General features: G+C 36.0%; 1 protein-coding gene across 2 annotated transcripts in view; it reads left to right on the top strand.

The window, feature by feature from the left end:
• The first annotated feature begins 8,925 nt into the window (after window positions 1-8,925).
• The window catches only part of saa (serum amyloid A), an 8,289-nt gene continuing 1,068 nt past the window's right edge, over window positions 8,926-16,146 (top strand). Inside the window, exons 1-4 of one of the 2 annotated variants that reach the window (XM_067587914.1) lie at window positions 8,926-9,099; window positions 9,212-9,311; window positions 9,470-9,608; window positions 10,502-10,655. In XM_067587914.1, the coding sequence (XP_067444015.1) occupies window positions 9,224-9,311; window positions 9,470-9,608; window positions 10,502-10,640 (366 nt within the window). In that variant the 5' untranslated portion in view covers window positions 8,926-9,099; window positions 9,212-9,223 and the 3' untranslated portion in view covers window positions 10,641-10,655. Of the gene's footprint in view, window positions 9,100-9,211; window positions 9,312-9,469; window positions 9,609-10,501; window positions 10,656-16,146 lie in introns of those variants that run through there. The other variant, XM_067587905.1, reaches the window with a different exon arrangement.

Raw genomic sequence — 16,146 nt, 5'->3', positions numbered from 1 at the left:
CTAAATCAATAAAAAAAAAAGAGCATGTAACACTTCCATAGCAGTGAAGCAACAGGACAATAATGTAACACTCATACAAAAATGATTTGAGAAAATTAAGTACTAAAAATACTTCCAAATTCTTGTATATTCAAAGTCAGGTAACTCTCGTGTGTAATTTAATGGGTACAAGCAAAAAGTTGAAGATTATTATGGTCAGCTGATAACTGAGATGATTAAGTTGCAACCAAATCTTCACTTATTTGTGACCTCTGTCTACTCTCTACCCAAAAATTGCATGTCTGATTCCCCATCGTCTATTGCTATTCCTGTGGTTTCTTCCTTTTGTCCAATTAAAATGTTATTTTCGAGAGTTCTTCCTCGTCCAAATCAAGTGTCTAAGGATAGAGAGTGTCATATCTGATAAAAATGTATAAAGTACTTTGAGGCAAATTTGTGATGCTAGGATTAAATAAAACTGATGTGACTTGACTTGTTTTATCTGTCTGCCATTAACTGCAGTGTAAATAACTTGCTAAATAAGATCTGGAATATGACACAGCTTACAGCACATAACTTTGATTATGCATTTTTTTTTTAAATCTATAGCCTGCTTTGTACGTCTCAATCTCTCCAACGCCTGGAGTTTTTTGCTACCTGATGTCGTAAACCGACAATTTTAACTGACTAACAAATTTAATAGTAAAATATGACTTCAAGGATGGACCACGTTTTTCATTTTGCCATATTCCTTTCTTGGATTCTTGTACTTGCTTGCTTACTTAAATAGCTCAGTACCAGCTCAGCGCTCTGCTGTAGTGAATCTCAGTTACACATTTGTTCCTTTGTTCTACCACTCAGATTTCTGTCTGACACCTCTCTCGTGAAAATGCCTCTGACATCTTGAGCAATTATTGTGCACACGTGCAAAGCAGATAGTCTTCCAGTGAAGCCTATCCTGGTTCTTCTCTTCGACAGACGTGGAATCTTTTAAATCTATCGCATATGCAGTGTTTTCATTCTTGAGAAATTACGCTTTCTCTGTGTATCAGACATTAGACACAAAGAGCTTTTCCTGTTTCAAACTTCTCATTGCATCAGCTCTCTTTCTCAACCCCCAGCCTCCCACCCTCATTTTTCCCTCACACTATCTTTCTGATGAATATTTATTAGCCTGTCACAGTGTATTCTCTGAACTCAAAACAACACATTCATCAACACTACTCGAGCCATGCTTTAATCCTCCAGGGGTTCTTAGTGACATTGGGTAATTTCTTCACAAAGATTTATTCACAGTACCAGTCTTTGGGATGTTGTTTTTATATGGAACTATAAAAGGTTTACAAGCACTCACAGGTTCCAGGTAATTTTAGAGCTATTATATCACAATCAGCATCATTGTTGTTATGAGCATTACAGCCACACCGATGCACAGAAGCCTTGGGGGATACTCTACTCTATTGTTACTGCACATTTACAGGCCTCAAATGTGCATAAATCAAATGACACAAGTTTGAGTTACACAACAAATGGGTGGGACAACAAATATGAGAATATATATATCAGAGTGGAATAAACATGAATTTAAGAGTTCAGTGTCGAACAAATACAGGAAGTGATGTTTGTTCAGTATTTGCACACCTCTAAACCCCTCACAGACATAGCTGAACATGGTGTCACTCATAGCCTTATGTACCATCATCTTCTGAATGCACAAGTGGAGGAAATCTGAAGTGCCCAAACTATTCTCGTCCATTTCTACAGGTGTTTCTTCAAGACTGTCACCGCATCTTCCTTCAGTATCCTAATTGGCAGCATTTCTCCCCTTCTTCTTGGAGGGTCAGTGTTTATTCCATTGATGAACTGCACATTTTCAGAGCAAGAAAAATGATATGGAAGACAACCTACGTATATCCGTCTCACACAGAAAACCACTCTGGTTATATTATGTGGAAGTCTATTAGCAGGTGTTGAGATGTTGAGAGACCCATGTAGAAAGCATCACAGTAGCGCTTCTCTTTGGATTACAAGTTTTTGCTTGTTTGATGTTTTGTTGCTTTTTCAGAGAAATCTGACAAGTGGGGCTGCAACTAATTAACAATTAATTTTATTATCTATTAATATGTTGATTATTTTCTAGATTAATCAGTTGGTTATTTGGTCCATAAAATGTCAGAAAATGGTGAAAAATGTTGATCACTGTTTCCCAGAGCCCAAGGTGACGTCTTCAAATGTCTTGTTCTGTCCACAACAGTCCAAAACCCAAAGATATTCAGTTTACAGTCATTGAAGACTAAAGAAACCAGAAAATATTCACATTTGAGAGGCTGGAATCAGAGAATTAAAAAATGATTCAAAATGCTTAATCAATTATATTAAAAAAAAAAATTGGCGATTAATTTAATAGTTGGCAACTAATCTATTTTTTTTCTGACAAGACACTACTCTCCACTGTTCCACTGCAGAGCTGTACAGAACAATAATAATTTGCAAAAGTATATCTGCAAGCAAGGTTTAAAATCTCCCTTCTAGCGTTAAATAGTCTTGGTGATCCAGCTCACCAAAATGTATTGTCACAAGGGAAAGTGTGGGATCTGTAATGAATACTAACCTGCAATGAAGTAGAGTGAAAGTAAAACCATGCAAATCAAGAGGCATTGCAACTATTAAGTTTCAAATGACAACTATGAGAAAGATTGTTCTCTGATGAAAAGAAAATCACTGTTAAAAGCGTAGGAACCTGGTATAACATCAGACACACAAAGAGCAGATTCAGGCAGGTGTGATAAGAGGCTTAGAGAGTACAGACAGGTCAGTGTTGTCAGTCAAGTTGCAGTTTCGGTAGGAATGTTGAATAACAGATAACAATGTGCGCTCTGCCATGACACATCTATTTGATGTTGCTAGGTCAAACATGCATGGACACACAAATAGACACAGACCACTGAAGCTTCTGTAAAAGAAAAATGTGCAGAAACATATAATGATATCAGTGTATTTATAGACTGTTTCTGAAAAATACCATTATGTAATACATACTGTATACTATATTGAACATTATTTTGTAGGTATATAATATATACTACTAATATACTGTTGTAGAATTTCCAAGATGTTTTTAAGAGGATCTGATTCCTACAATTAACAGCATGACTACTGTATATTCATTTTTCAGTGAAAGTCCCCTTATTTGCATTTAAATAAGCATTTATAAGCTGTATACAAAATCTAATTAATGGTTACATTATAATGTAGTTATAAGCAGATATAATGCCATTTCTTAATGTGTTTTACTGTCTTGTCATTCATTATCTGTTTACACACCAGCCTCCGCTTACGGGTGCCCACAGGAGGAGTGTTAGCTGTTGACAATACATTATTAAACACTAATACTTGCTTACAACTATATTAGACTGGGATATAAACCATTTATTAAATGTTTGTGTACTGCTTATAAATGCTAAATAGGGGGATTTAAAGTAAAAATGTTATATGTTGGGTATTCTGAGCATATTCTTCATCCCTGATGATTAAATCTTCCACATGTAATCCAACAGTCATGCATACTTGAAATAAGAATGTGACAAATGTTGAACTTTTGAGTCAAGGAAAAGTGGCTGATGACTTGCAAGTGGTGTTAAATCAGGTGCATACTTACCTTAGTATCACATGATCCAATGGGAACAACCAAAATCTACAATTAGTAAGTAATTAGTAAGTAACTACAATTAGTTATTACAGGATTATGAATTAATTAATGGGTCATGATTGTATAACATTTTGCTGTGATTGCTGTTTGTGTTGACAGTGGTAATTTGCATTATTTCGTATTATTAAAAATTTGCACCTTTTTACTTCTTACTTGGGTTCAACCTTAGCCAATCACAGGGGACGCATGGACCAACTCAATTTCAAACACTATTACATTACATTTTTTATTGAGATTACTTGTTCAAGTAGCAGTTTGATAACCTTACAGAAAATAATAGTAAATAAAATGTAACAGCCTTTTTGGAGCATTTGGATTTTTGTCGATGCCATTAGACATTGGAAAAAATGTATACAATAAGCATGTCTTTTCTACGGAAGCCCTGAAAGGCAAGTGAGAAAAACAATATTTCTGGAGATCCAATTTCTAAGTCTGATCTAAATTCTTTTCTCTCCTTTGTTTATGACTTAAGAACAGGTGAAAAAAAAGTTTTGCCAGGCAAAAAAGAAGTTTTGCCAGGAAGTGTTTGTTGTTGTAATACTCATTTCAGCCATAGGAGGGCATTACTAGCTAGCGAGCTAACGGCTAACGTCAGTATAGCTAATGCTAATGGCAGATTAGTGCTGATTAAAAAATTCAGTATAGAGTGTATGGAGAAATTAAAACTCACCTGGAAGAAAACATGAATGCTTTCAGTCCTATGTAGAACATGGAGTAGTGGTGGTGTAATACGAAATTAGTATTATTATTAGTATAATTTGAAAAACACTCTTAAGGGAACAAATTACACAAAAATTAAATCACCACAAAAACTTGGTTCTTGAAGGAGTTGACAAGACATTGATGGTGGTGACAGATATCTGATGTGAGAAAAGAGATCTTTGACAATTTACATGCTGGACGCCATTATATGTCTTTTTCCACAGGAGCAACCACGTATTTCACACTGACACACATTTCCAACATCAGGCTGAAAACAGGAAATAGGAGACAGGAAAAAAAAACATCAAGCTGAAATGACAAGTTGATTGTAGGACAATGACTAAGCAACTATTTTGAAAATTGATTAATTGTTTTTAGTTACTTTTAGGCAATAATTTCAAACATTCCCTAGTTACAGCTTCTCTATTGTAAGATTTGCTGCATCTTTGTCTTTTGTGATAGCAAATTAAATATTTGGAGGTTTAGACTGTTGGTCTGACAAACAAGCAATCTGAGGACATTACCTTGGACTTAAGAAATTGCGATTGCCATGTTTCTGACATTTTATAGATCAAACAATAAATTGATTTATCGGAGAAAATAATTGGCAGATTAATAAATACTAAAACACAATTGTTAGTTGGAGCCCTAATCTCACATGAGTAGTGCCATTAAAATGAGAAATGAAAACTAAAATGTAATTGCCTGATTTATTTTAGAGGCAACAATTATTAATGAAGCCTGGACATTTCTAAAAATTCTAGTTAAAAGCAATACCCGTAAAGCTGAATGACAACACTTACTACTTGCACTTACTTGCCCTTAGTACCGGCACTGTATGTTTATGAAAAAAGTAACCATATAAAACGTGCCTTAACAACAACAAATACAAGAAAAAATAAATAAAGAATAGGACATAAAAATTCCCATTCTTTAAAATAAACAATCACAGACAGTGCAAATTGTTAGGTGAGATAGATGAAGCGATGGAACAATATAAAAAGGAATGCTCCGCAAAAATCTCTGTTTTGAATATCCCTCACTCACTGTAAGCTTGTAGGAAACATATTGAGCATATGGATGGACAATTCAGAAGTGGATCACACCTTTCAAAGTCTGCATGGAAATCGGATAACCACTAGCATCCATAGAAACAGAAAAATTGAAGACTCAAAACTTTATGTTGGAGCAAGTTACAAATATTTCCAAGCTACCTTTCAAGCTTAAAAGGTCTCTGATACCAAAACAAAGGTTTTCACAGCAGTATTCCTTTAAATTATTGTAATGTCTCTTTGTCAAAAAAAGAACTTAGAACTCAAGAATTCACATAAATAAACATCAAATTAAAATGCATCATTTTAATGACCAGTTACATTTGAATATCATGCCAATCACTACACATCATCAAACGTGTTTTGCTGTTAGCTAGCTAACGTTCCCTCAGTTACAGTAACACATAATGGATCGGTTTGCGAAGCATTACACTAATGGTGACTTTTGTGCAAAACTGGCCTACTTATCAGTTATATTTGACCAGTTACATCAATGCAAGACAGAGAGAGCACAGTGTTTTTGGTTTCAGACAAAACTGAGGGATTCAAGAAAAAACTTATTCTTTGGAAAGGAAGAGTCAAGGAGGGGCAATTTGATGTGTTTTCACTCCTAAGTGAAACTTTGGAAGCTTCTCCTCATGTCAACATGTTTAGTGCTATAAACCATCATTTGACTAAATTGTTACAAAAGTTTGCAGACTACTTCCCAGAGGACCCATGACATGAAAAACCTTTGGATTTTGGACCCTTTCTCTGTGCATCCTGCTTCAGGAATCATGGCTCTGTCCACTGTGTTGGAAAATTAACTATTAACTATCAGCAGATAGCAGCCTGAAACTTCAGCTCACACAAGTTGACCTTGCTTCATTCTGGATATTGACTGCCAGACAATATCCTTCTCTGTGAAAACAGGCAATCACATTTTTGTTGTCTTTCACCACCACCTATTTATGTGAGTCAAGGTTTCCCATTGTGACTGTCACAAAATCAAAGGCAAGGAACAAACTGAAAGTAACTTTGAATGCCACTCTCCATGTTAGCCTCTCACCCATCCCACCATGACTTGATCTTATTATTTCTCAGAGGCAAGCCCAAGTGTCTCACTGAGGGATACACACACACACATTTTAGGTGACATTTCTAACTATTTTACCTTACCAAGCTTTGGTATGTGACGAGTTGGGAGTGAGAACATGTTGCCCTGAGAAGTGGAGTATAATTTTTTCACCCATCTTCATCCAGCAGATCAATAATTGAGTTCCTTTTTGCTTTGCTTGGTAGCATAGGCAAAATACATAACATTTCCAAATAATTTAAATTACTATTGCTATATGCCTTTACTTCTGTCATGATAATAATTTGGTACCATGCCATCTGTTCATAACGTCAAACAAAATAAGCTAGTTCACTATATTTTGTTCATTAAGCCTGAGATCTATTCTTTCAGATTTTTTCTGACATATAAACCAATCATTATGATTTGCAGTTTTTGCACATATTGTTTTCTTGAATTGAATTTTATTCCGAATAAATGCAAAAAGCATTGGACTTAAGTTTTGAAATCAGAGTCCTGCTAAAAAAGCTACATCTGTATTGGTGCTAAACAAATCTCTCATTTCAGTAGCAAGTCAATATTTCTGAGAGTGGAGCTGGACTTGTGATTCTGATGCTCTACATTAGTTTCACGTTACTTTGTTTTATATACCAACATCTCTAAATGACTTAATTTTATTATATGTCCCATTGCTGTCTGTGTAGTAGTGTGTACCACTTTGTAACTGATAAAATTGTTTTCTTTCGTGCCTAAGTACTATTGGACTATGTACTAAAGTGGCCTATATGGAACACATCAGCAATTTGCAGCAATATTCTTAACTTAGTCCTTCAGTGTTGCATCCCTGAATAGATGCTGCCATTGGCCTGTGTTCCATGAAAATCACACAATTTTCTTCCAAAATTGCATTTTCTAATTATTTGTTGAGAACACCATGGGGCACTAAATCTTTTTAATTGAAAATTAAGACAGATCTAACCTCCGAGGCTTTGAAACGCTATTAGAAATCTATTGCTATTTATTAGATATTCAAAAGAACAAACAAGGAAATTTTAGAAGACTAAAGGACAACTGTAAGATTCTCTATTTTGATCCACACACCATTCAACCACCATAGAAACTTGTAACTAATTTTAACCTGTGTAATGTTGTTGTATATGTTCACTGTTTGGCAGTAAATGTCATGGAATTAGATTTATTAACATTTAAGGAAAGCACAGAAAGTTTTATTTTTTTCACAGCTGTGACCATCAAAGAACAAAATGACTGACATCCTATGAGACAAAAGGTCAGTAAGTTAGTTTTGAGGAATTTGAACCTTTTGTGTTTCTATGGAGCAATTTCACTTTTTTAAAGAGCACCTTGTTTTAATTCATGTTCAGTAAACATGGTGAAGTCAAACAAACGGTTGCTGATAGAACATATTCTGTCCTTGATGTCAGTGAACTTCTTCCTATTTTGTAATAAAGTTTTGTTTAGATTTCTTCAGCACGGCCACTACAGAGCTGTCTCTAATGCAAATACTGAATATGAGATACAACACACACACAATCACAGCAACTAAATCAAAAATAGTTTAAAAATTCAAGAAAAAAATACAAAGTAAAAAGTGCAGGCAAAAGCAAAATTTAATAAGTCTCATAAGATGATACAGGGTTTGGGATGGAAAGCAGTTATTGAAGGTGTTAAATCATAATGTAGAGTTCAGTTTTTGAAAATGGGAATTATGTCATTGACAACCAGTGGCAAGCAGTCTCATCTCAATCTTGTATATTTAGTTGCACAATCATGAAAATGGAAATAGCAAACTAATGATGTATTATATGTTAATATTATAATACCAATGGATCACATATCATAAATGTTTACCCCCATCATTATTTTTTTAAAGATTTGAAACAGGATTCAAAATATGATTGAATACTGAAGATACTGCAGTCTTTGGACTGGACAGCATGTTGTGTGAAAATCTAATATCTAATGAAACCAATCAGACCAGTGTCTTCAATCTCTATTTTTGTGAGTCAGTGAGGTATTACTACATTTCTGTATTCCTACCCATCAGGAGTGATATGGTCGCAGATTGTGATCTCTTGACCTATGCTTGATAGATGATCTTTATGATCTGAATGAATGAATATTTGTTCTATTGGCTGTGTCAACAAACTTGCTAATATATTGTATGCAGTGTTTAACCCACAGAGCTGTGCCTGAATATCATGGACATGTCTACTAAAAGGCATGTTGGGCATCTGAGGAGAGGCAATTAAAAATGCAAATAATTGCTCTGTTAAATATAGCAAACAATGGAAACATGCAGCAGATAATGTCTTACACCTATGTTCTTTTTACATAAAGATTACTGTTGTCCCAACTTCTTTTGATTATTACAGTTGCACAACCAAGTAATATCCTGAGTTTGTTTGGTTGACATATTGGAACTCAGTCAGCTCTCAGATGCAGTGGAATTTCCATCATGTAGAAATCCTATAGTCTAGCTCATTTCAGAACAGAATATAAGAAGAGTCAGATCAGTAGGGTCCTCACTGAAAGATTTCGTAAGATCTATTAAGACTCACTATCAATTCTGCAGGAACTTCAAGGTAAGTTTGGATTTTAATTCAGTAACAGGACTTCAATAATATAAATTTGTGTATATAATATTGTGTTATCTTTATGATGTACTGTATGTAATTGTTTTTATTTCCCTATTAGACATCTATAACCATGAAGTTGCTGATAGCAGGAATAGTTCTGATTCTAATTGTGGAATCCAACGCCCAATGGTACAAGTTTCCTGTCGAAGCTGCCCAAGGTTAGAAACGTGGCCTTTTCAGAGTCTCCTCATGAACAATGTATATAATTTTACTGTATGTCATAGATCCAGGATTATGTTTTTTACATGGCAATGGCATGTCTTTTTTACGAATTACCTCATACATTTCACCAAACCCCATCTGTTCTTCTGGCTAGGAGCTCATGACATGTGGCGAGCATATAGTGACATGAGGGAGGCCAACTGGAAAAACTCTGACAAGTACTTTCACGCTAGAGGGAACTATGATGCTGCCCAAAGAGGAGCTGGAGGCAGATGGGCCTCTGAGGTTATAAGGTAAGGAGAAAAGTGTAGAAAACAGTCTTCAGTTGATGATTGGTTGTTGCACATTAATTTGTTTGTTCACAAGAAATCTGTAACACTTTATTTTACAGGTCCTACAAATTACCTGCTAATTACTCAGAAAATTTCCAGGAAATTGGTAAAAAAATTAAGGGACCTGTAAAATAAAGCATTACCAGAAATTCTTGTTAAAAAACCTCCAGATGGGTCAAAGTGGAGTTATTATGGAGCATCGCAATTTTTCAGCCCTTCATTCCATGTATATACCACCACTAGATCTCATAATTCACAGGAATGCAGTAATATATGCTTTCATTTCTATGCAGATGACAACCAGATCTATTTCTATATTCATTACAATAATATCGCCTGATTAAGCAATCTGCAGGACTCCCTTGATGAGGTTTAAAATTGTCACTGCTCAGTGAAATACAGATAAATTTGAAGTCATCATTATAGGTCCAGATTTTTTCCATAGCCTAATTTCCTCACATTGTAATTAACTATCTTCAAACGATATGTTTTGTATGAAATCAGTGGTGCAGTACTGTTTCCTGTAGTTTCATAACATATAAGATGGTCTTTTTTAACTGCAAAGAACTTCAAAACTACAATTCATGCTTATATCAGAAAACACCTAAGAATGATGCTAATTTACTATTAGAAATATCACAATTATCTGTATGCCTGTCTATGCCAATATCACTTGTACAGACCTCGCTACTTCAGAATGCCACAGCCTTGCATTTATTTATTAATTTTATATTACATCCTTCCAATCTTTCCGATCCTGGACCTTTTGTACAACACTTTGTAACTAGCTTTTAGAAAGTGCTTGTTTTGTCATCTGCTTGTGTGGATATTCATTTTCTATTTTCCACTTTCAGTAATACCAGAGAATGGGTGCAGGAACGAACGGGTCATGGTGCTGAGGACTCTGCGGCTGATCAGAGGGCAAACCACCATGGGCGGGGGGGAGGAGATCCCAATATTTACAGGCCAGCAGGACTGCCTAAAAAATACTGACGATGAAAACCATCAACTTATAATAAACTAATGAAAGCCATTTCTAGTGTTTGAGTTATTGATTACACAGCCAAAGTTCAGACTTTCATTTTCCCACATCAGAAAGTGTTTCTGGTCCAGCCCAAATGTCAAGACAAGAAACCAGGACAAAATTCCCAACATTTAATACATTACATTGATTTTTTTCTTTTTCTTTTTTTTTTTTTTGCAGAGCCAATTCATTGAGAGATCCCCCAATAATAGCAGTAATTAGTCCAATATCAGTTTAATTCCAGTATATTAAATACAATACAATGCATCCAATATCAATCCATAACAGTATTCCAACTCCCAGACAAAAACATTACTGAGTGGATGAATGAACAAACATGTGGCAGTGACACTATGATTTCATACTGGACAGTAATGACACAACAAAATAATTAAATGACAGCTGGCAATTATAACTTTAGCAAACCTAAAAAACAAACAAAAAAACAAAAGTGTCAAAGAAGATGATGCAAGGTAGATGTCAGTAGGATGAAGGGGGAGAAAGAGTGATCACATGGGCCAGCTTTTATGGCCTGGCAGCCTCCTATACAGTGGTCACACACCCCAGTTCTCTGTTGGTAAAATAATGTTGCTTCATAAAGGGATAAAGTCTTGTTCTCTGTGACATTTCTGGATTTAATGTGACAGATTTTCACCCTGTCCATCTCTGTTTGTGTTGTTGGTGTTTCATTCAGCTGTAATGTTAAGACATAGCCACTCAGTGGCAGCACTGGCCTCCAAATGACATCTGAGGCTGGCGCACATTAGAGGGAATGCTCTTTGTTATGAGACTCATTATCACTATCAATTTAAAGATTTAGTTTAATTTATATGCCAATGAATGAAAATGTTTTGCCTCAGCATGGACAACACAATAAAGTCCAGGGCTGATCCACTGTGGTTACAGTTTGCAATAGAAACAATGATAACAATTAAAAACAACCTCCAGAATGAGTTTAACAGTGTCTCTCCAGAAACAGGGTTACTGTTACTCTGGATAACACTATGGTGAGAATATATGTTTTTCTGCAATTTTTTGTGAACAGACCCTTTTTTACAAAACTTGTATAAATCTGATAATGAAATATTCAGATTCCTCTGAAGGCAAAAACAACAACAACAAAAAACACACCTTTGAACTTGTTTTACATGATGGACCTCTTTTAGGAGGTGTTCTAAGTTTAATTTGTGGTTTTTATATATAGGCTATATATTTTGTATACATAGTGACAGAAAATTATATATATACAGTACTGTGCAGAAGTGTTAGGCAATTTGGATGTTTAGATTCTCATCCTTCATGCAATACCTTCAGGGAGGCATCTGATCAGTCCAGAGTCATAAAGAACTATCTTTGACATTTTGGATTTTTTTTCAAAGTTTGACTTGTATGAAATGATGCCAGGTTAGTGTCAAAGGCAGCTCAAGGGCCTGTGCATTTGTATGTTTTTTTTCCTTTGTTTTTTGTCCTTTTCCTTTTTTGCTTTGTTTTGATTTTTTTTCTTTTTTTGCTTTATTTTTAGCTTTTTCCTTTGTTTTGTTACTTTTTTTTGTTTTTCCTTTTGTATTTTTTCCTCGTCTCCTATCTCCTCTGTCCTCCTGCCCATGACCCTCAGCGTGCCATGTTTAAGGATGTCTCAATTCCTAAAATGCATCTCGAGGAGAGAGGAGAGAGGAGGCCTGCTGGAGGAGCTATATGCGAGGATACACAGGTGTATCCTTCTGGAAGTTTTTCGACACCTGTGACGTATAGAAGAGGCGTGACACAGCTGGAATATACAAACCATTTGTAGTGCTTCACACAATAATAATATATAATAATATAATATATAAAGGATATATGTTTGTGTGTGTGTGTGTGTGTCTGTGTGTGTGTGTGTGTGTGTGTGTGTGTGTGTGTGTGTGTGTGCACGCGTACGTTAAATAAAATATAACAATGTATGACATCTGTACATTCTTATCATATTATGCCATGTTGTAATTCAAATTATATATAAGTTGTCATGAACACTGTTATGCTCATCTGTCAGAGATCATAAAATACAGCAGCAGGCTGTAACAAAATAATGGACAGATGATGCAACTCTGCAGCACGTTATATTTAATTGACATGACGGCTCTGAAGCAAGGATGTCTTATTTTATTAAATGTCTGTTTCCTTGACTCCTCTCTCCTCGTGTCTTTTCCTCGCCTCCTCCGCTCGCATCTCAGATAGAAGGGACTAAGACGCGAGGAGAGGAGGCGAGGGAAAGGAATGGAGGATATACAAACTAAGAAATGAGAAGGGGGGCTTGTGTTTTCTCCTCCTGTGTTCATGTGCCACTCCTCTCACCTGCCCTGCACTGCTGTGTGTCTTCCCCACACCTGCCCTGCATCAGTCTCGTCAGCCCTGCCCTGCTCCCTGTGTTTCCCTCAACCAATCAGTCCCAGCCTGCCCTTGTGTCTAGTCACCTGGGGCCTATTGCAGAAAGCAGGTTTAGTGAAAACTCTGAGTTTGTTCACCCTGAGTTGAGGGAATCTCTGGGTTTCCAGTTTCAGAGAGAGAGTTCATTTAAACTTGGGGTCAGTTATCACAGTAACTGACTCTCTGGACCTAACCTGCTCACTGGCAGGTTTTCTTCAACAAACCCTTAGTTTCTCTCTGTCTCCTCCGTCTTACAGAGCCAGACACGCTGTTTCATTTCCTCTTTCATTCAGTCCATATCAAAGCGCATTCATTAGCAGAGGTTTACTATCCTTCAGAATCTAAATCCTGGTTGGATATTAGTTTAGTTACTCAAGGACTTTCTAAAGTTACCACTTTTATGTGCATCAGTCATTTCTTTGAATAGCGATTTTTTTGTCTCACATTCAGATATTGCACAGCGTGAATTCAGCCTCAGCTCAGAATAAAACCTCTGCATGTCCTTCTGTTATAACTCTGTGACTCTGTGCACAATTGTTAGTTTGTTAGAGCAGCTCCTGTGCTGAAATCTTTATTGCACATAATGTGTAATCTCAGTTTAAATTTAAACAATCGATGAATCTTTAGACATGTGGGATCAATCAATAATTATCTCTATCACTCATGATGTGATTGGTTGCACTGATGGAACATCATTCCCATAATATTGTAGATTATATGTTAATATGCTGAGTGAGCAGGATTGTGGTGCAGCTGCAGAATCTAGTTTGAAAGTGAGATTTTTAAAAAGGGGGCATAATCTCAACATGTTTTAACAGCATTTCACTGACAATGTTTAAATTTACTACATTTGTTGAAGTCGCTGAAATGAAGTCACTGAATGCTGTTGAGCTGAGATACAAATAGACGTATAAAAATTTTAAATATTCTGTATTTTTACCTCGACACCTTTTCAAGTAGAAAAAACACATTATTACTGATCAGACTGTGAGCTACAGTCATGTCTCTATGTCTTTGATCTATAGGCCTACATGTTTTAAATCTTAAACTATATTTTTCATCTTCAGTTGCTGCTTCCTGCATTTTGTCCATCGGATTAAAGCTGAACAAATATATTTAAAATGTAATGTAGCTGCAGCCTGATACACAAATTCCACTTTATCATCATTAAGGAAATGTAAGTCTACTAAATGATGAATTAATGGACGACACTGAATTAAACTTTATTGTGTTAACTTATTGACACTTTTCCCGTTTATCTTTTGTTAAAGATAAATGTGCAGCGTCCGCACGCACATGCATTAATATCTCTACGTCCACTTGATTAAAATGGACGCTCTGCCTTTTATTTACCTGTTGCCGTGGTGACTCGTAGTATCGGGGCTCCATTGATGATAGCTTTTTTTATTCATTACGCACGCGCCTAACTCAGAGTGAACATACTCAGAGTTGGTTGAACTGACTGATCAGCTGTTCTGAAACTGAAAACTCTGAGTTTCCCATTTCGAGGAATGAACCTGATTCCTGAAACCGTCAACAGTTCCCCATTCCCTGATCATTTTAGTGTGTATTTATAGTCCAGTTTCGAGTTCAGTCCTTGTCGAGTCATCCACGTTTGTTCTGTGTTTCTGGTATTTTCCTGTGACTCAGTGTCCCCAGTGACTTTTTGAATTTGTTTCATTATTTGTTGCATCATATCCAGCCTGCCTGCCATCTCTTGCATTTGGGTCCACCTGCTCCACTCACCCTCATGGCAAACCTGTGTAATGTTGCTCTATATGTTCACGATTTGGCAGTAAATGTCATGGAATTAGATTTATTAACATTTAAGGAAAGTACAGAAAGAGGAAAGTTTTTTGGTTTTTTTCACAGCTGTGATCATCAAACCACCAAAAGTTGTGCCTGAATATTATGGATATGTCTACTAAAAGGCCTGTCGGGCATCTGAGGAGTCCCAGCTGTTTTTGATCACTGCAGTTGCACAACTAAGGAATATCCTGAGTTTGTTTGCCTGACATTTTGGATACCCAGACAGGTCTAAAATGTAATGGAATTGTCATCATGGGGAAATCCCACAATCTAGGTCATCTCAGAACGTAATATAAGGGGAGTGGATTTGCAATACAAACAATGACTACAATTAAAAACAACCTCCAGAATGAGTTCAACAGTGTCTTTCCAAAAACAGGGTTACTGTTACCCTGGATAATCCACAAATATTAGAGTCAACAGTTTATTTTGGAACTACTTTCAACAGAAGAAATAATCCCTTTGAAAATCTTTTTTTCTGGTAAGACATTATTGCTGTTGAATGTTTAAAATGTAATATTTCAGTGCTTTGAGCATCACAGATGAAATTCCATTCACTTCTATTGGGGATGATCACAGAAATGCAAGCTGGATATATCACAACATGCTGTTTGGATAACACTAAGGTGAGAATGTATGTTTTTTCTGTAATTATTTGTGAACAAACCCTTTTTTACAAAACTTGGATATATCTGATAAAGAAATGTTCAGATTCCTGTGGGGTCAAGAACAAAAAAATTACATATTTGAACTTTTTCTTACATAATGGACCTCTTTCAGGAGGTGTTCTAAGTTTGTGGTTCTCATTATATAGGCTATATATACCGTTCACAAAATAATAGGGAATTACATATATATACAGTACTGTGCAAAAGTGTTTGATGTTTAGATTCTCATCCCTCATGCAGTATCATTAGGGATGTGTCTGATCAGTCTCAAATTTATTTTGGTGCATGACAATGACCCCAAACATACAGCCAGAGTCTTAAAAAACTATCTTCAGCAACAAGAAGAAAAAGGAGTCCTGCAACAGATGATATGGTACCACAGAGCCCTGATCTCAACATCATTGAGTCAGTCTGGGATCACATGAAGAAAAAGAAGCAACTGAGATGCCTAAATCCACAGAAGAACTGTGGCAACTTCTCCAAGATGCTTGGAACAACCTACGTGCAAGTACCTTGAAAAACTGTGTGCAAGTGTAGTGAGGAGAAGTGGAGCCGTTTAAAGGCAAGGCGTGGTCACACCAAATAGTGATTTCAT

The sequence above is a fragment of the Thunnus thynnus genome, chromosome 1 (assembly GCF_963924715.1).
Source record: "Thunnus thynnus chromosome 1, fThuThy2.1, whole genome shotgun sequence".
Taxonomy (NCBI): domain Eukaryota; kingdom Metazoa; phylum Chordata; class Actinopteri; order Scombriformes; family Scombridae; genus Thunnus; species Thunnus thynnus.
Note: the sequence above shows the minus strand (reverse complement) of the source record. Positions and strands in the feature narration are given on the sequence as shown.